Genomic DNA, 21189 nt, shown 5'->3' with positions numbered 1-21189 from the left:
TGAAGATAAAACACAAATTAAATATGGACTAGCAGGTAACTAGCATTTTTAGTATCATTTTAGGAAATAGGTATATATATTTTTATAATCTGTAATTATGGATTCCCTAAAAATATGAAAGTTTTTCCTCTTTGTACAGGAATCTGCTTGAACATCAATTTAATGATTACTACTGGTAGATGGAATTTTTATATCCATTTGGTAGTGATTTACACCAGTGTTTTCAAGGCTGCCAACAAGCAAATCCAGAAGGCAAGCAGCCAAAATTCCAGAAGAGACAACTGTCTTTTATTTTATAGCTTATGCATTTTGAGCTTAATATGATTTTCCACTAACAAGTTCTGTACCTTCTCCAAAGTGCTAAAACTGGTGTGCAGAATTGCAAAGTAACACAGGCTCTTCGAGGCAGGCCAATATTAAACTCATGGTAAATTATAGAAGTTACACGGTTTACTTAGGGACAAAAACATTAAGGTTAAAAGAACTACACATGATTTATTGCAGACACTTGTTTAAATGGTCACATTTTTAAGGTTGACTATATATGAAATAACAATATATTGGCTAAGGTTTGTTTCACATTTGATACGGAATGAAAAAATACGTAAGAGACAAGGAAAAGATTGCTGTAACACTTAAAAGGAGCACAAGGTATACATTGGTTATGTCATGTGCTTGATAAATAGGATGCAAATAATATCTAATCTTTTCAAAAAGGCATTGAAAACAAGCTGCATTCGAAGGAGCAAAAATGTTACAAAGAGAAACAGGGTTTTCTCACTTTTCAAGCCGAACTATGGGAAGTGGGCACACATTAGCACGGAGAGCTCCAAATCTTGTGCTAAATATGATGACTGAATGCCTTCTAATGCTAATAGTATTCCATTTGCAACAGCAATATTAGTGCGGAAAACATTACTCATCCATTAGCCTAGACTCTATGCATGAAATGAGGCCCTAGCTACCACTTCATATCCATCGTTGTGAAAGACCAAGCACAGTTTTCCCGTGTAAAGCATTTATTCTTCCACCAATCAGCTATTGGAAAGATGACCCCTATCAGGACAGCTTGTGCTCATTGCTCCTCCAGGCAATAGCTACCACTTGACCATTACCACCTGAAACTAAAATCAGATTAGCTAAGTTGTTGACCATATAGAAAAGATAGTTCTGTGTGCCATGTGTGCCTCCTGAAACTATAACTGCACAGAACTGAATACTACAAAGAACACCTCTCATTCTACTAGGAATTACTTTACAGATCATGTAAGTCAAAAACAAACAGGCTGTAGGTCGCATAATGTTAACAGGTGGAGAGTAATATTAATTCTGAAACAATGGCCTTAAACTGATATTCCATGTTCAGATAAGAACTGGGAATGACTCCTCCTCTTTGCTTTCCTCTTCCTGTCATGGGGTTTTGTTTGACTATAAAACTTATCACACTGTCTCCCTTCTTAGTAATATTTGCTATCCTGAAGAGTTTCTAACTTGTCTCATTTCATACTCCACGGCAGTACAAAGAACAAACATCAGCTTCAAAAGAAGTACTCTGGCATAGCAGTATGGATCCCAACACATGACAGTATAGTGCGGGTGTAGCCTTAGAAACAGGACCTTTTTCAAAGACAGGTTATGAGCCCACAGGCTGCAAATCTTGACGTGCATGACTGAGGAAATGACAAAAGCCACTGCACAAATGATGCTGATCCCACAAGACCACTCAGTCTAACAGCACTGTATGCTTTTCCTCCACCTGCTATGACCTGTATAATATACACCTCTGTACACATACAATTTATAACAGATTCCCAGGCACCAATTAGACCCTTCCCTATTGCCAATTTTAATGCACATTGTGTGAAAGACTTTTAAATATACACTGAAGAGAAACAAGAGTTACTTTAGAGGTATTTTCTGTGTATTTTATTGATCTAATACAATATACAAGCATATGCAGCAGTATAGGCATGTGCATGTGTCTGGATATACATACATACACAAATTGCCATATGTATGATACATACAACAAACAAGGCCAGATTATCTGGTCATGCAGAGATATGCCCAGCACAGGACCAAAACCCAAGGTGGAGGCATAGAAGCTCTTCTGAACTGTAACACTCTATTCCTACAGATGCCTGGGGACCAGGACAACTTCTGTAATAGGACAGACAGTAGGTATCTATTTTAGATCTAGTAATAGAGAAAATGGTTGCTTTTACCTTTTATCTGTTTTCCAAGGGTGATCCATTATTATTCAGACAATCATTACTTGCCGGCTTTACAGCAAGAGATAAACACAATGTCCACAGAAACTGCTAAGTGGGATTCTGCAGCACAAAGATATCTTAGAAAACCTACTGGGGAGCCATGGCAGATGATGAAACTGCACCAGGCCCAACAGGCTGTTGTGACCCAGGGGCTGAGATGTGGAAAGCCTGGGCAAACACTTGAGAAAGAGCTCAGTAGGAATCCTTGCTTTATTCTTTGCCCACCCCCAAACCTGCTGTACTTACACATGCCTCTAGTACCCTCTTCTACTACCACCACAGAGGTGGCCAGAGCGCACCAGTATGCTAATAAAGTTTTTCCACGGAAAAGAATTGCTACTGTTATTTGTTATTGACATATTTAATGACAAAACCAGTAAAATTGGTCAAGTTGGTTTTCAGGCACCTGGCTCTGTGATTTACCACAGGTTTTTGGAGCTGAAAGAGGACAAACTTCATGGCCTCACGGTGAATTCTGGGAAGAGCAAGGTGGATAGTTAGCATGTTTGTAGCTATTTTATATTTTAACCTTTTCAGATCATGAAAACAAAAATAATACTGGTGATATAGCTCTGACAGGCATATTTTGCTTTTTATATGGTAATAAAATACATTTTAAGCCATATTTTTTTTACCATCATCTACTGTCAGTTAATAACCTAGACCTGAATTTCTTCCTCTGTTGCAAGTTCATGGGTTGGATAGATAAGACACGTTCCTATCATTTTGCCATCAGGCATTACTGGAGAAGCAGTAGGAGTCTGCATGGTAAGTAAAGACAGAGATGGAGAAAAACTTGGAGTCATGGTCCGTGGAGGGTATCCAAGATTACTGATAAGGGGAGTATGAGGGTATTTGTTAAATGCTTGTCCTGGTATTATATTTGGCATTCTTGGTGGCACTGTCCTTATGCCAGGCTGAGCTACTGAAGTTATCAAGGGAGGAGGGAAAACAAGAGATGTCTTCTCCTTAGGGAAGCTATGACTGTGCATGTTTTCATCTTTCAGTTTTGCAATATCATTAAACACTGAGGCAAGATGTTGAAATCTGGGTTCCCAGCTGAGCACATAATCCCAGTCATAACCACCTCCAGGATCCTCATCACGGGTGCCAAGTGTTGCAAGGGAATCATACCCAGAGTCCTGCCTATCTGACATCAAGATATACTCTCTCTTGAGGTCTGTCATTATGTCTTTCTCTTTTATTCCAATTTTCTGACATGTTGAAGATGACATTTTATGTGCGTAGGCTATGTCACAGGCTTTTTCTCTGCCTTCTCTTTTAATGGCCTGCATGCTCTCCATGGTTTGTGTGGTAGCCACAACATCTGTTTCTCCAGATTGACAGGAGAGCTGATCAGACTCTCTCGGGATCCCCGAATCTGGTACCCGTGAGCTGTGCTCACTCAGTGCTGAGCCGTCACTCTTTCTGCATGGATGCTCATTGATCCGTTTGATTTCCTCATCCTCTGCCGTTTCTCCTTCAGCAGAACAATGGCCACTGGACTCTGAATGCCTGCAGGGGACACCATCATCCTTCCCCTCTTCAATTCCTGCTAGGCTCAGCCATTCTGCTATAGCACCCATGGGAAGCATACTGCTCTCAGTACTATGGATTTTCTGGCAGGCCTTATCTTTGCTGCCTAAATTCACATTAGTAGCTGAGGAGGATGATCCTTCTTTTTTCACACAGGAGTTCATCAGATCTTTCCGCTTACATCTCATGGTAAGTGCAGTGAGACTGACAGCAAGCAGTAGCAACACTGTCAAGAAGGCTGAAATGCTAATAGTTAGGCTGTATGCTGACACTATGGGGTAACTCTGAGGAGAACTGGAAACATTTACCAAAACAGAGCATACTGTGAACCTGGACTCAGTTTTGGGGCTATGAGCTCTTACCAACAATTCCAGGGTGTCATCACTCCTTTTACTGCTATTTTTCTTTCTGTGAACTGTCTGAGACAAATAAATATTACCACTGGTTTGATTCACTGAAAAGAATGGAGAAGTTTTTAGTAGAGAGTAAGTAACAACCCCATCCAGTCCACCATCACTGTCTGATGCTGTCACCCTGCCAAGCAACTGGCCTGCTTCATTCTTCTCAGGGAGATTAAAGAAATATTGATCTTGTGTAAACACTGGGTCAAATTCATCTCTCCCCTCAATATCTACCTGAACTGTAACAGTAGCCAGTGAGTCACCTTTGTCTTTTGCTTGGATTATGAGACAGTACCTATTCTTACTTTCATAGTCAAACATTTGCTTTGTATGAATATCTCCTGTCAAAGGATCAATGAAGAACATGTCATGGTCTCTAGGAGCTTCACGATGAGCCAAACACGAAGACTGGATGGAGTAGGTAAGGTGTCCATAGGAGCCTTTATCAAAATCCAGTGCATTAACAGAGCACACAAAAGAAAAGGTAGGCAGATTTTCACTGACAATGCAGCTCAAGCTGGGAAACAAAAACAGCGGGGCATAATCATTGTCATCCAGGACACTAATAAGGACAACAGAAAAAGCCACATTTTTTACATCAGCTCCTCCATCTGTGGCTTGTATGATCAGAGTGAATTTCATGGTATCCTCATAATCCAGCGTTTTCATCAAATCCACTGATCCTGTTTTCCCATCTAAGCGAAAATGTCCCCTGCCATTTCCAGAAATGATAGCATAAGTGACCTCTGCATTAGTGCCTGCATCGCAGTCATTTGCTGAGACTTCAGTGATGTGACTACCTACAGAGATGCTTTCTTTGACATGAACATGGTACTCTGGGCTGCTAAATACTGGTGGATTATCATTGACATCCAGCACAGTTATTAGCACAGTAGCAGTTGAATTCAACGAGGGTATTCCATGATCAGAAACAAGGAGGACCAAACGGTGAGAAGAAGCCATTTCCCTGTCAAGAGCATTGATCAAAACAAGACTGCCAACAAGTCTGTAGGATGTTTCTGACTCCATGACTCTTGTTTCCACAGTGAATAAATTCTTGTCATTGCCATCAATAACAAAGTATTCAACATACGTGTTTTCATGTGTCCAATCATAGTCAATGACTGAAAACAGGAGGATGCTTTCTCCAACTGAGACATCCTCCCTCACACTGAGATTGTACAGAACCCTTGTGAACTGAGGGGCATGGGTATTTACATCTTCTACGTGCACCTCTACGGAGGTAACTGCACTCAGGGCTGGACTGCCACCATCTGTGGCTTCTATCAGGAGCTGAATAGTGGAAATCTTTTCCAGTTGTGTCACTGGTCCTGTAGCAAACACTGAACCTGAAAATAAAACACAATTAATAAAAGCCCATGCTTCACACTCACTAAGGCAAGTAAATGTGATTCCAAAAGCTGAATCTATTTAGTCATACTTGAAAATGACTCAACTGTAATGCCTGCACACCCCAAAGTAATTCCCTTGCATCCAAAGAGTAGTGGGTTAACAGTTCAATGTCTAGTTTTAAACCAGTGACGAGTGGTGTCCCCCAGGGTAGCTGTACTGGGACCAGTACTGTTTAATATTTTCATCAGTGACATAAACAGTGGGATCAAGTGCACCCTCAGCAAGTTTGCTGATGACATAAAGCTGTGTGCTGCAGTTGACATGCCCGAGGGACAGGATGCCATCCAGAGGGACCTAGTCAAACATGAGAAGTGGGCCCATGTGAACCTCATGAAGCTCAACAAGCCCAAGGTCCTGCACGTGGGCTGGGGCAACCTCCAGTATCAATACAGGCTGGGGAACAAAGGGATTGAGAACATCCCTGTGGAGAAGGACTTGGGGGTACTGCTGGATGAAAACTGGATATGAGATGACAATGTGCACTCACAGCCCAGAAAGCTGCATCACTAGAAGCATGGCCAGCAGGTCAAACGAGCTCAAGGAAGGTGATTCTCACCCTCTACTCTAGTCTGGTGAGACCCCACCTGTTACACTACACCCAGCTCTGGAGTTCTCAGCACAGGAAAGACATGGACCCATTGAAGCGGATCCAGAGGAGGGCCACAAAAATCATTAGAGGTCTGGAGCACCTCTCCTATTAAGTCAGGCTGAGAGAGTTGGAGTTGTTCAGCCTGGAGAAGAGAAGGATCCAGGGAAACCTTGGAGAGCAGCCTTTCAACACTTAAGGGCGCTTACAAGCAAGGTGGGAACAGACTTCAGTAAGACTTGTTGCGATAGAACAAGGGGTAATGGTTTTAAACTAAAAGAGGGTAGTTTCATGCCAGATATAAATAAGAAATCTTTTACAGTGAGGGTGGCAAAACAGCAGAACAGGTTGCCCAGAGAAGTTGTGAATGCCTCATTCCTGGAAACATTCAAGGTCAGGTTGGAAGGAGCTCTGAGCAACCTGATCTAGTTGAAGTTGTCCCTGCTTAATGTAAGGGTTGCACTAGATGACCTTTACAGGTCCCTGCCAACCCAAACTATTCAATGATTCTATGATTCTATGAATCATTGCTTACGCTGCTAAGCCAAGGCCTGCCCACAATGTTGCAGTATCAAACACACATATTGCATTTAAACCAGCAAAAATTCCTCTTCCTAGTAACAGGCTGAACATGCAACGTGCATAAAATAAAAAGCAAAGCAAGTAAATATAGGCTCCTTACAAGAGGCAGCTATGCTGTGCAAGTTCATTGCCGAAGGTCATTAGTTCTCCCATTTTATTTGCAGCCCAGTAACAGCCTTATGGGCTTGTTTGCTATTTAGATAGGTTTGCCAATAAGTTATGTAAACATGTTTCATTCAAATTGCTTATCTGAACATGGGGGTTGGATGATCTTGAAAGAGCCCTTCCAACCCAACCGTTCAATGACTCTATGCACACAAGCCATCCACTTCTACTTCACTCTTCACAGTGTATAACTAAGCACCAGAGACAACACTGTGTGACAATTTTCTGATCACAGCTGAAAACAGCCACTAGAAAAACATAAAGGCAGGTTACAGAATAAAAAAAAATGAGTAAAAAAGAAAACCATCTTAACTGGGTGAAATAAACCACTGCTGACAACTTGACTTCTACAACAGCCTAGCACTTACACTCAGTGTTTGTAGTTATCATCACCCAACAAACATTGCATTCAAAAATTCGTCTCATGCAAACATCTGGGAACAGCAAGTAAGAGATAAGAATTTGCTCACTGAACAACAGTTGCACATAATTTTTCCAGCATCTAGTAATCTGAGGCTGATATTTCCAAAAATCTTACCTACATATGCATATGAAGAGACACACAGTTTTCTACCTCCCAGAATGTTATGATATTAGGCTGGAAAATTTAAATTGGTAAATCTCTGAACTATTAAAGAAAATTATGTAGAGTGTTCTCAATTTAGAAAATATTTAAATTCCATTTAGGATTATAGGATAATATAAGTTCTCTAAAGATGCAATATTAAAAACATACTGTCCAAGCTGTAGAGAAGCTCCATTATGACAGGTTCTACTTACGAAAAATAGGAAGTATGAACTTAAATTGAATGAAATCTAATACATGAGCTGAAACGTTATGAATCAATGCAAAACATACAGCAACTTTTCTATCAAAACACATCAGAGGAATAGCACCTAGAGGATGTTGTGAGTGGTTGCCCTGTGCACGCTTCAGGGACAAACTGAGAACTCCAGCCTTCAATGCAATCAGTTCTTCAGTGATAATGGTAGATTTAGCCAAAACATATGGTGGACTTCTGCCTCCAAAGATTTCCAGAACACAAATGATCACTGGCAACAGATGAGGAAGTGCAATAGGACCCTTCTATTTACACTAAAAAAGCTGAAGTAATAAACCATGCTTACAGACTCACCATTCTTGTGATCAATGGAAAATCCCTCAGAGGAAGAGAGGATTTTGTAGGAAATCATTCCGTTTTGCTCCGAATCCCTATCCACAGCAGAGACTGTCAGAACAGTGGCATCCATAGAAATGAGCTCTGGCAAGCTCACCTGACATATAAAGCAAAATCAGAGTTTTGATAAAATTTAATAAAATATTTTGAACATAAAATAATGTTTTCCTTCATTTGGATCTCATTGGGAAAAAAAAAACAAAACTAAGCCCAAACACAGTTCTCAGGTTTGGAAAAAATTCACCTACCTGTTTTCTTCTGGGACAAAACTATAAAGAGTTGAGATATTGAAAACGATGCATACAATACAGCCAAAATTTATAGTAAACTTTAACCATTAGTAAAATCCATCTAGTTCTAGTTCATAATGACAATTAGTTCAAAGAATCACTGAATCTCTTTTTTCAATAGTAGGCTAATGGAAAGAATACCTACAATAGACTGGAACTAAAATTGGCTTTACTCCCTGCTTGTAGAATTACCTTGATTGTCGTACACAGAATACAGTCTGCAGTCACCATCTGGAGTACACAGTTGACCATTACAAAAAACAATACACATACCCTGAAAATTCCAGCACCAGAACACTTAATCATCACCGGATTATTCCTAGAATTTAGTTTTTAAAAATACTCTCTTTTTTCTTCATATAATTTAGAAAACTAGCAAAATTCTTTGCCTTCTTAAGAGCTTCCATTATTTGAAATCCAGATACTGTACTTTTGTGTCCAAAGTTTCCTTCCACCTTATAAATCCAGTTTCAAATGAACAGTATGATACAGCAGCTACCTATGTCATAATTTCAAGTGTTAGTTTAAATCATTTTAACAGAGAGAGTATATGTATATAATAGCCATAAACATATATGATACTATATATGAGAAGTATAAATATTAAAACACTTGAAAGGACAATAAAAGGGTAAAAATTACAGGATGATGAATAGGGAATTATATGTATCATAGGCCAAAAAGAAGCAATGTATCTTACCATCCAAGCAACACATCAAAACATAAGCATTGTGAGGAGAGAAGCTCAGCTGTTTATGTTAGCACAGTCAATAGAGCTACACTGTTTTGCATCAGTTAATAATCCTGCTTGTAATGCCTGCTCTGATCTACAGAAAAATTCCAAGCACTTGCACAAGCAAGTACTTTTCTAAACTATTCTCCAAAATCAGACACAGATGGGGGTGAGGAAAACTTAAGGCAAGGTCTAAAGTCACTTGAGCAGTAATAGTGCTGCTTTTTTTTTTCCCCAGAACTTAGATTTATAAGTTTAAGTGGGCAATTTACACAAATCCTGACAACTCAGGCACCTGAGAGTTTCACAGGTGCCTACAGTCTGTCCCATACTTATCTAAGTGACTAAACTGCTGTGCCTGCACATGCTCAGAGCTTGAAATTTCTTTACTAAGACAAATGTTTAGCTTATTTCTCGACTAAATCTGTCTGAGATTTATAAATGAAGCATTACTAAATCCACCACTTCTGTGGTGCCTCATATTTTTGGCTCTGAACACTTCTACCACACACAGAAAGCACCAAGTCAGGCAAATAGCTCAGTTCACAGGATTGCAGAATGGCTGAGGCTGGCAGGCATCTCTGCAGGGCATCTTTTCCAAGCCTTGCTTAGAGCAGGGTCACCTACAGCAGGGTGCCCATGACTGTATACAGTTGAGTTTTGAATACCTCCAGGGACAGAGAATCCACAAACCCTCTGGGCAACCTGTGCCAGTGCTTAGTCACTGTCAGAGTTCAAAGGAAAAGAAAGAAGTTTTCCCAGATGTTTGAACAGAATATCCTGTACGTCAGTTTGTGCTCACTGAACATCACACAGGAACATCTGACTCTGTCATCCTTATTCCCCCCACTAATATTTACACACATTGTTAAGATCATCCCTGAGCCTTCTCATTTCTAGGCTGAATTATCCATGTTCTAGACTCTCTTGGACCTCAGCCCGAGCCACACATCTTAGCCCCACGCAAAGAAGTCCTATGGAAACAACTCCTCTGGCAGCCTCACCTTTCCTATGGCAGCCTTACTGCAGCCTAACTTCACCTGGAGCTCCAGATTTTGTCTCTCTCCCATCCGTAACTCTAATCCCAAGCCATCACACATGCTGAGACTTAGCCCAAGTCCCACAGCCTTAGGGCTGATGAAGTCAGCGCAAAACCCTTCTAGTAGTCTACTCTTGAGAGCCTTCTATGATATTATGCTCACTTCAGCAGCACCTATACCAAAATTGGAATGACATAGATTAGCATGGTTCCTATGCAAGGACAATACCCAAATTCATGAAGCATTTCAAATATTTTTTGGTTTTAGGGATCTGGGGGTGCTGGTTGGCAGCAGGCTCAGTATGAGTCAGCAGTGTGCCCTGGCAGCCAAGAGGGCAAACTGCATCCTGGGGTGCATCAAACACAGTATAACCAGCCGGTCAACAGAGGTGATTATCCCACTGTATTCAGCACTGTTGTGGCCTCACCTTAAATACTATGTGCAGTTCTGGGCCCCATAGAAGGCTGGGAGAAGGGTGGAAGAAAGACGTGAAGCTGGTGAAAAGTCTAGAAGGAATGTCCTATGAGCAGCAGCTAAGGACTTTGGGCTTGTCTAGTTTGGAGACAAGGAGGCTGAGGGGTGACCTCATCACCCTCTACAGCTTCCTGAGGAGGGCACATGGAGAAGGTGCTGAATCTCTTTTGCCTGAGATCCATCAACAGGACATGTGGGGATGGTTCAAAGCTGCACTAGGAGAAGTTTAGGCTGGATATTAGGAAGCATTTCTTTACCAAGAGGGTGGTTAAGCACTGGAATAGGCTTCCTAGAGAGGTGGTCAATGCCCCAAGCCTGTCGGTGTTTAAAAGGCATTTGGACAACACCCTTAACAACATGCTTTAATTTTTGGTCAGCCCTGAATTGGTCAGGCAGTTGGACTAGATGATAGCTGTAGGTTCCTTCCAACTAAATATTCTAGTCTAGTCTAGTCTATCCTGTTCCTACTCTATTCATGCTGCAATTCCTTTAATTGTCTTAGTTGTCCATGCTACTAAATCAGCTTTATTTCAAAACACCAGAGGACAACTTGACTTCTACAACAGTCTAGCATTTCAAATGCTTGTCCAGAAGTCTAAAAGCTGAGCCCTGTACCCTCCTCAGTCTAGTAGGGAATGTTGGGAATGTCAAAACTCATATGCCTCACTCTCTGGATGAGTGCCATCGTGATAAGGCAGGGTTACAAATTACAAACTGTATGTGCATAACCTACCACAGGGGCATTTGATACACCTCTGTGGAGCTGTCTAACTGAAAATGCAGAAATTCATACCATAGTAATGGGGCCAGAATAAATGTACCTACTTGTTTACCATTGTCTCAGAAGAGGGAGTTCTAAGCACTGGACCCTGTTTGCCAAACTGGTTTGAATTGTATCCAGTAACTTCTAGTAATGAATGAGCGGTGATGGAGTACAGCTAGCATTCACACCACTTTTCTTCTGAAGTCAGAAACCACAAACATGAAAATTGAACAATTTCCTCAGTCCTTTTAGCAGAATTCCTAGGAAGGAGCTGGGGTTTCCCAGAAGAGCTATGTTCTGTTTCTGCTCAGTAATAGTTTGCAGAGACCTTTCTTCTCAGTGCTCAAATGCGTTTTAAAAACAAACATGAACAAGACAAATATAAGCACTACTACTATTTATCATCATATAAAGAAAGACATCACGTTTGTTGTCCATTTGCCACGTTCTCACCTGATATGAATCCTGAGTGAACACTGGTGGGTTATCGTTGATGTCCAAAACAAGGATGGTAAGTTCTGCTTCTGTTTGATGTACAGAGTCTGAAACTATAATTCTCAGCTTATACATAGCAGTTTCTTCAAAATCCAATGGTTCCACCACAGTGACTACACCAGTGTGTTGATCCATGGCAAACTTCATTCCAGGACTACTATCATAAATAAAACCAAACTGAAGTGCTGGCCACGAGTCCACATCATTTGCTGACACCCGAGTCACTATAAAACCAGGTAGGGCATCTGAAATAATAATAGTCAGAGTAAGTCATAGCTAAAAGATAATGTTACAGTTTCTGAAGATTTTGCCAGTTTTATAATTTTGAATCTTAGATATATGTAATCTTTCTGTAGTAGCTTTTGGGTGTATTTTGACTTTGTGTTTTAGAATAACAGCAATATCCAGAAGTGGTATGGAAACAGCAGTGGATTTCTTCAAATACATTTACTTTATCCCAATTTTAATTCAGGTCTTCTTTAGACTTTCCCAGATCCAGTGTAGCCATAACCAGCAACAGGAACTTCCACGGTTTTCCATAAGCATTTAGGTGATGTTAATTTATTGAACAGTCTCACAAACTTCCACAAGAATATTTAACTGGGGCATCAGAGTCTCCTCGTCTGTGTAGAATCAGTGATGCAATTCTGAAGCTTTTCTGAAGGAGAAGGCTGCCAGAGAGAAATGACACCTCCAGCCAAACCTACATGGCACGAAAATCTTGGGAGCTCAAGGTATAGTCTTGGCTGACAAACTGGATACAGACAGCTTTTGTCATGTGCCAAATTGACAGTACCGGCGATTGCAAACTGAACCTATTAGTGATCATCTAATAAATCCTGGAGCTAACAGAAACTGAACCATTTCTCATTCGCATACCTGGGGCATTAAGCCTAAAACACGCTGTGCAATGTCCTACAGTAAGTATTCTGAAACAGAGTACAAAAACCTGAATAAGTAGCCAATGGTTTAGAACTGCTGTGCATCTATGACTCCCATACTTGTCATTACCAGTGGGAGCTGAATTTAGAAAATGCTAATAAAAAAAAAAAAAAAAAAAGTATCAATAGAAAGATAGCCTTGATATCTTTTGTTAGCAGGAGTGCTGGAATTTCAGCACCTAAATCTTTATTCTGTGCATCACATTTACAATTCCTATATTTAAAAATACTGTGTTTAAGACTCAAGGTCTGCAAATGTTGAGCTCCTGTCACACAACATACCAGATATATGCTGAGATGGGAACTCAGGAGGTCCTGGGTCCCCCTTTTTATGATCATAAACAGGATCAAGTCATAGAGCATTTTAGTACTCTATTCAAACTTACAGAAAATATTTCTTTCATCACAATGAAGTTAAAAATGTCTAATTTCTAGCAATGCTGGGTTTAACACCAAGTATTTTTACTGGAGAAAAGCAGAAATTGAAGCTATCCAAAGAACATGACACAGGGTCCAGAATGAGCAGATTACAGACGTACTTTTGCAGAGTTTGTTCTCCTCTTTCTGAATTGCCTATGGTTTTATTCCAAGCAATTCTTAAACACAATGTCTAAAGATTAATGCTTCTGAGAACAAAAGCAGATACTTCAGTATTAATAAGATCCATTATGCTTTTTACTACAGTTGCTTGTTTACACAAATCACCAAAAGCACTATCGTCTGAGAAACCCCAGTCTTAACAAAACTTAGCTGTACTATCATATTTACCTTCTGGGACCGCCACTTCACTTAGTGGTTGGACAACTGGAGCATTGTCATTAACATCCAACACTTGTATCTGCACAACACTTGTAGCAGAAAGCCTGGGGTTTCCTTTATCAGCAGCTTGTACAACCAACCTACAATTATAGGAAGCAGTAATTTTCACTACTGGTTGGAAATCACTGAATTATCCACTGATTTTATAAGCAGGGGGAAAATTACAAACTAAAAGATTAGCCCTTTCTGCCCCTCATTGCAGCTTTTCAATTCCATCTTTGTGTGAGGTTGACTGGCTAGAGTTTTATTTTTTTGACTTGCAGGAAAGATGTCCAGGAGATTCTAAGTGGCAAGAACATGACAAAATAACACAAAGAAAAGAAAGTATTCATTTGTATTCATTTCACCCAATTTCATACCAAATGAAATAAAATAAGCTACCAAGACTCTTTCAAATAGGACATATTTCTCCAGATGGTAATTCAGAGCAGGAATTAAAATGTAAGTACTAAATTGTCCTCTGGAGGAACCTGACTGTCCTCATTGTTTATAAAGGGACAACAGGAATGTGAATATTTGGTAACATGAAAACATACAAAGTAATACTCAGCCAAAACATCTGCAGATATAGAATAGTCCCCCTATTAAATTATAAACGATAAAGTGAAAAACAGGATACATACACCATTTGACAATTGCAAAGTTCTCACTGATTTTAGTGGGACCAGAATCTCACTATCAGATTAAGAGAGTTTGCCTGTACACTTCCATTTTACACCTGCATAAGGATGGGTTGTAGACTCTCTTAACAACCTTAAAATTTCCACAAAGATAGTAGCAAAAAAAAAAAAGAAAATTGGTCAGTAATGACCTGATAAATTTAGGTAGAAGAATGCTTACTCTCTGTGAGAACTATCTTCTGAACAGCAAAGAACAAATATTATTGTAAGCAGGAATTATTTGAAAGACTGCTCCTCAGTATTAAAATTATCCAGAAGCGAATTCAAAATTAAATCTAGCTCAACAGGCTCAACAAGTGGTCTAAAAAAATAAAAAACCAAAACCAACCACCCAGCTGTGCAAAGGGATATACAAGTCACAGCTTGGCATATTAATTAAGTATTTTGTGTACTAGCAAATGTTTGTGCTTTGCATCATGTTTTCTGTGTCTCTCTGCAGATCTGAATGCTTTGTATCTCCCTCTTTCTTCTAATTCATGCTTTCTGTTTAAAGTGTCAAATAGATGTTACTTCCTACATGTTCACAGGACAATATAGAATACCAAGGTGGTTACTTAAACTGTGGATTGCAGCACTTCTGTTCCCGAACCCCACTAGCTGTGCTTTGGCATTTCCTGGTGGTTTCTGATGCCAACTGAACACATAACTCAAATTGCAGGCTAGTATTCAATCAATGACCATGTATAATTCCATATAGAAAGTGAATTTTTTCTAGAATGAATACTGGTAAGGTATACATATGGAAATATTTTACTAAAAATAATCACTTTCTAAGGTTTCAGGAAAAAAAATCTCATAAAAACATCTCAGCCAAGGCATTAAAATTAAGGCTCTGTCAACACTTTCATTATAACTCCTGTTATAAGGGACTTAGAACTTTTGGGGATGAAAATGTTCAATTTAGATAAAAAAAACAATTCCTTGCAAGCTTGAAACATTTTTGTTTCATAACATTTTGAAACTAAACTGGAAAACGGTTTTGAAAGTTTCTTTTGCTGTTCACGTTTCACCTAACAATGTAGAGATTAATAAAGTATTAATAAAGAAAAGAAATATAAAGCTTCAAGTTCCTTGAACAAACTGTCATTTTAAAAGGCTAGAATTCCTTTTCTAACCTAAACACTGAAATACATCAGGCTCCCGGTTAAAGACAGATAGGAGAATTATTATGCTTATGTGTTCGATGTTTCATCAACAGTAAACATCCTTCCTTTGAAGGATTTATTCCAGGCATTCTTTTAGAGTACTGGTTACAAATAAAATTTATTATGCTGTTTAAATGACTAAAAATCAGAATGGATGCTTTTGAGTCAGTAAAAAACTGAAGAAATAAACTCCAAATTAAGTGTTCTGTATATTAAGTTAAACCAAAGTATTTCCTTTAGGACACTATTATCAAATTACACTGACATTAAAAAAATCCAAACATATTCTGTTGATCTTTTTGATGTGGCTTTTGAAAAGTTATTCTGGTTCCTCAGAATTCCAATTGGATGTTTACAACTTTGAGGCTCCAGAGGACAGGAAAACTTGTGAATATTTTAACTGATGCCACAACCATATGAAAAAAACCAGAAGGTAATTTCTATTGACGCATGCACAGAAATCTACTTTTTATATAAATTGCAGTATATAAACATATGATTATGAATTCACATACTCATATTTTCTCTTCAAGACATGATTTATTTGCTTTCGAATTCCAATTATGACATGACCTGTATAGAAAAATGGTCATGACCACTCGATCATATTTACTCAGAGTTTCTTGGAAACCGGAAAAACCCTAATACTTAGTACAAGACAGCTTATAGATGGAAACAGCTTTCAGAAGCATCTTTATCAGATTATGGAGAAGAAAATCGGAAATGTATTCTAATTAAAGAACGGAACATGTGTGTCTATTTCTTGCATTTGGTTTAAGTGCTCTCCCTGTGTCTTTACATATTTTTTTTTAAAAAAAAAAAAAAAAAAGAAGAAAAAGATTCCAGGCAGGGAATGGCTGCCCAATTCTTAATCAACTAAAATTCAGGAACTGTGATCATTCCTATAGTGAATCATCACACTCACTTATATCAGTAAGTGTTGCCACTGATTAAACAAGACTTTATTTCTTCCCCTAAGTTTAAGATGTATGCAAGAATTCATCATACAAATGGGCAGCTTTAGTGCTGTCTCAATGCTGCCTGGCTTGCATGCAGGATTTGTGAGTAACAAATATCAACAGAACACTATAAAATATGTAACATGAGTAATCTCAAGTTAAACTGAACAAAAAGAATACATTTTTATAAGAACCTTGCATACAAACCTGTAAGATGAAGTGTTTTCATGATCTAGGACTGTATTAGTCGCTAAAATCCCTTGTGCTGAATCAATTAGAAATGCTGCATTTTCATTACCAGATAAAATTGAGTATTCAGTTTCTCCATTCAGCCCACTGTCAAGATCAGTTGCAAATATCTGTTTGGGTGCAAAACTGAGGCTTAATTCAAGATAGCAGAATGCAATTGCAGAAAGAAAAACCTTTTACTCCAGTCGTATTTCTGGTTACTTTTGACTGCACAGATGTAAGCAAATAATCATATTGGTCCCCAACATGAGTGTGATGTGAGGTCACAAAATCTGCTCATAAATTGCAATAGGATGTATATGAATTCTTTCCCTGAGTAATCTGAAATTCAGCTACATAAAGCACTAGGGTTAAACGTTATCATTTTACACTGCTTATATTACTAACAAGCCCTTAAAATATTACTGCTGTACTAATAGAAAAAGGGCAAAATAATTAGATTAAGTTTTCAGAGCTTTCATGGTATAGTTCATTAATTACTTTTTAAAACACAAATCAGAAAAAGTGAAAAGGGCAGAGGCAAGCTATAAAACCAACAGGATAAGCAACATTCAACAGCAGCAAACAGGTTTCTCAAAGACTCCTCTGACTCTTTGAAGAGCCATCTGTATTTTTCTGGTTGCTGAACAAGCATTATAATCACTACAGGATCCAAACCATAGCAGAGGCAACCAGACAGATTGAAAAAAGGAAACAGAATGTATTCTGTCATAAAATTTTGACTACACATCTGTGTTGACTGCTTTGTGATTTTTCTCCATTCCTGGACATATGTTTCTCTAAATAGAATGTCCATCAGTTTCTAATCACTTTGCCCTGGAGGCATTTGTAGCTTTCCATTTATTTATTCTCTAGAGGAGGAATATCTTTAGTACCTAACATGACCCTCACTGTGACCTGACTTGCAATGCAAGAACTTGTACTGAGGAAATTATGTGCTCTTCTAGTCCAACTGATGTCTTCTTTTGGTCTAACATGGCCAGCTGGAAACACTTTTGGAGAATAGATCCATTCAGAGAAAGAAATGTTTGCACATTTAAATTGAGACAAGCTGCTCTTAAGGCATCAAGTTTTAAATTGAACACTTGGGCTGACTCTACTATTCTGATGAGTTGAAAGTATTCTTTTTATTGCTATAGCCCTTTCAGTAGATGCCTTAATGCAAGACCCCGCCTTATATTATAACCAGAACCACAGCTTTGAATGGTGTTTTTCAACTACTTGAAGAGAGAAACAGAAAATAAAAAAAAACCAAAACCAAAAACCCAACAACAACAACAAGAAAAAACAAAATTCCAAGTACAGCTACACAACTATTAAGAAAAGAATTATCTTTCAACTTAAAAAACGTGAATGAAAGATCTGAAATGTGGGCTAGAAAAAAGAATTATTTAATATTTTAGATATTCAAACAAGGTAGTAGCAACAGCAAGAACCCCAGTCACAGTTTTTAAGAGATAGTTCTGGAGCGGTCCAGAACAGACCTATCAGGATTATAGTCATGAACAGATCAACCAAACATTTTTTTTAATACAGCACTGGGCTTGGGAAGGTGTATTTCCACTTACCTGTATGATGTCTGTTTTAGGACTTTGGCCTTCCCATACTGATGCTCTGTAATAGCTTTGCTCAAATTTAGGAACATTGTCATTCACATCTTGTATCAAAACTGTCACTCCACAAAGTGCTGAGTTTAAGCTATTTTCAGCCAAAACTGAAAGATGTATTTTATTCTTAACTTCATAATCAAGAAACTTTGGCTCTTTTACTGTGATTGCACCTGGTTTATTAAAATATAAAATAAAATTAAAAAGGGAGATGTGATATATGTAGTCAGGAAAAAACAAGTACAAATGCAGTTACAAAGTCCTTAATATATATGGTCTCCTTTACTGAACACATGACCAAATTCCAGCAAGCTCCCTCCCCACCATGTCCTTCCTCTACCTAACATCACCCCCCACATGCTAATTACTATACAAATCTCGGGCAGTGAAGTTTTCACTGATCAACTACCACATTGGCAATTTCCTGAAACAAAGCGATTTGCTTGTAGAGGAATAGACAGGAAGAAAGTGGTTGCATGATGTGTGCCTTTTGACATGTCACAGTGAGCTGGCTGTGCCTGAAGCGACTCTTGTCCCTCATCTGAGCGGCTACATTTAGCAACAGCTGTATCAAATTCTGTAAGGTCCTTGGAAATCTATGGTCATTGTTTTGACTTTCTAGGTAATACAGCAATATACTCAAACTTCATCATTACATCTAAACATCAAACATAGTTAATTTGTATGTTAATTTCATTAGAATTGAAATTCAGGTTTGTATAGATTTTTCAATAATAATGTCATAAGTATCTATATCCCAAATTGTAACAGCATAGGGACTCATCTACTGTGGCTCTCCAAGCTAATGCTTTTTAGTTTTTATTTGCTATGATAAGCAGCAGTTATGGGCTATTGTTCATGGATCTGCCAAGTGATCAAGAATTGCATCTTGAATATAAAGATTTCAAAGCTGGCAGGTTATCTTTCTTCAGCACAACACTTAAAAATTATCGTATTCTGTATACAGAAAAAGCAAAACAGACAGGCAGAAGGAATACACTTCAAGATGACAGATAGTAAGTGGAAGACTATAGCGTAGAGTGGAGCAAATAATCAAGTTTGAGGTACACCACCTAGGAGGAACATGTGAAAGAACCAGTTGCTCATTCTAGGGAAGTGCACACAAAGAAGAAACAGCGTAGCAGTCTCCAAATATCTAAATAATAGGTTTTTTGCCTTTGTCTTATGTCTTTTACTACTAGGTTAAGAAGTATTAAGTTTTAAGTTGTTTCAACAAGCATTCAGATAAGTATGAATAAAAGCTTTCCAACTGCCAAGACTTGAACAGGCTACTGAGAGGGTTTGCAGAATTGCTATCATCAGACGTTTTTAAGAACAAAACAGACAAACTTCGACAGATTTTGGCACAACTGATTCCCCTTCAGTGTCAGAGGATGGACTAGCTCATGTCTTTGGATCGCTTCCTACTATACTTCATATGATTCTGCAATATAGTAAATCCTCCTAGAATGGGGGAAAATCCCCAAAGTGGGGTTAATTAACATCAGCACTTAAAAAGACAAGTAGAGCAGACCTTTGGGTATTAAGAATACCTAACACAGAAATGGCATCAATATAGCTCAAAATACGTCTGCTGTAGAAACAATGGCTAGACTTACTGGTGTCATAACTTATGCCGAGGTTAAGAACTGCTTTTAAAATGTCCTGAAAGGCTGCACTTCAATTAACATCTTCTAAGAAACAGAAGAAAGGTTTCAGAAGAAAGAAACCAGAAGAAACCACAATGGCTCAAATATCTCAAAAGAAGACTTATGACCTCCGCTGCTATAGAAATTCCATTATTGTTCGTGAAGAGAGTGCTTATGAGACTCTTAAATACATCATGTAACCACTTTTCAGCCTGGCTTGGTAAAAAAGAATAAGGAAAATCCCACTTGATTTGTTTGTTTTGTTGTTGTTTTGTTTGGGGTTTTTTTTGAGCTGACACTGGAGAAGAGTCACTTTCTTGGGGAAAAACTTATCTGGGTTTAAGATGTGCTTTAAGATTAATCTTTCTGGCTTCATTTCAGTGAAAGAAGGACTTTGAAATCAAGTGTATGCACTTCAAGTGCCCCTCATCTAAACAAACCAAACCAATTTTAATTGTCCATCAGCATCAAACATGATAGCTTTACAGGAGTACACCACTTGATGCCTGCAGAAACCAGAATAATTAGAGACTAAAGCCTCCAGGAGCTCGGGAAGAAAGCCAATTGTTAAGAGTACAAACTATTTACACTATTTCTGAGGAGAACTGCTTACACTGACTATGCCACCCCAGCAAGACTACAGCTATTCAGAAGGCAAAGTCTTTCGTTGCAGATATTTAGGAGCCTAGAGGCAACCAGAGTAGCTGTGCTTTCTTGCATGCCTTAGATGAAAGCATGTAAATGCACATGGGGAATGTGCTGCTCTCCTGCCATCCAAATTTCCTGACGGAAGAGCAAGTGAAGCAGATTGCTGCAGAATGCAAATACAATTGCCTGAAACTTTGTTTGAGCATTAAACTCAACAACGGTCTAATGCTTCTTAAGTTAAGAGTGCTTTGAAGGATTACGTTTATTGAGGTTTGGGGCAGCTTTATGACGAGAAACAAAGTCGTGTCTCAGCTTGGATCACAAAGCAGTAAGTGTATCAACTCCCAACACCTGGTGATCAATAGTTAATCAGAATTGAGTGTTTTAAACAGGTATACTGGTGTTCGACTTCTTTCCACATCAAGTTTACAATACTGCAAATCTCTCCACATTTGTGGTTTTACTAATGATTTATTCATTGTAACAGGAAAGTGATATTCTAAGCTATCTACCCCCTGCTCTTGTGGTAGGAACTGCTTTATTTTAAAGACTAAGCTACACAC

General features: G+C 38.7%; 1 protein-coding gene across 1 annotated transcript in view; it reads right to left on the bottom strand.

The window, feature by feature from the left end:
- Positions 1–2932: 2932 nt before the first annotated feature.
- The window catches only part of LOC104405715 (protocadherin-23-like), a gene marked incomplete at its 5' end in the record, with an annotated part of 25022 nt that continues 6765 nt past the window's right edge, over positions 2933–21189 (bottom strand). The window contains 6 exons of the mRNA XM_010014494.1: positions 2933–5559; positions 8093–8231; positions 11888–12174; positions 13639–13769; positions 16681–16832; positions 18291–18502. Of these exons, the coding sequence (XP_010012796.1) occupies positions 2933–5559; positions 8093–8231; positions 11888–12174; positions 13639–13769; positions 16681–16832; positions 18291–18502 (3548 nt within the window). The remainder of the gene's footprint in view (positions 5560–8092; positions 8232–11887; positions 12175–13638; positions 13770–16680; positions 16833–18290; positions 18503–21189) is intronic.

The sequence above is a fragment of the Nestor notabilis genome, unplaced genomic scaffold, assembly GCF_000696875.1.
Source record: "Nestor notabilis isolate BGI_N333 unplaced genomic scaffold, ASM69687v1 scaffold4020, whole genome shotgun sequence".
NCBI lineage: Eukaryota > Metazoa > Chordata > Aves > Psittaciformes > Psittacidae > Nestor > Nestor notabilis.
This window is presented reverse-complemented; position numbering and strand designations above follow the sequence as displayed.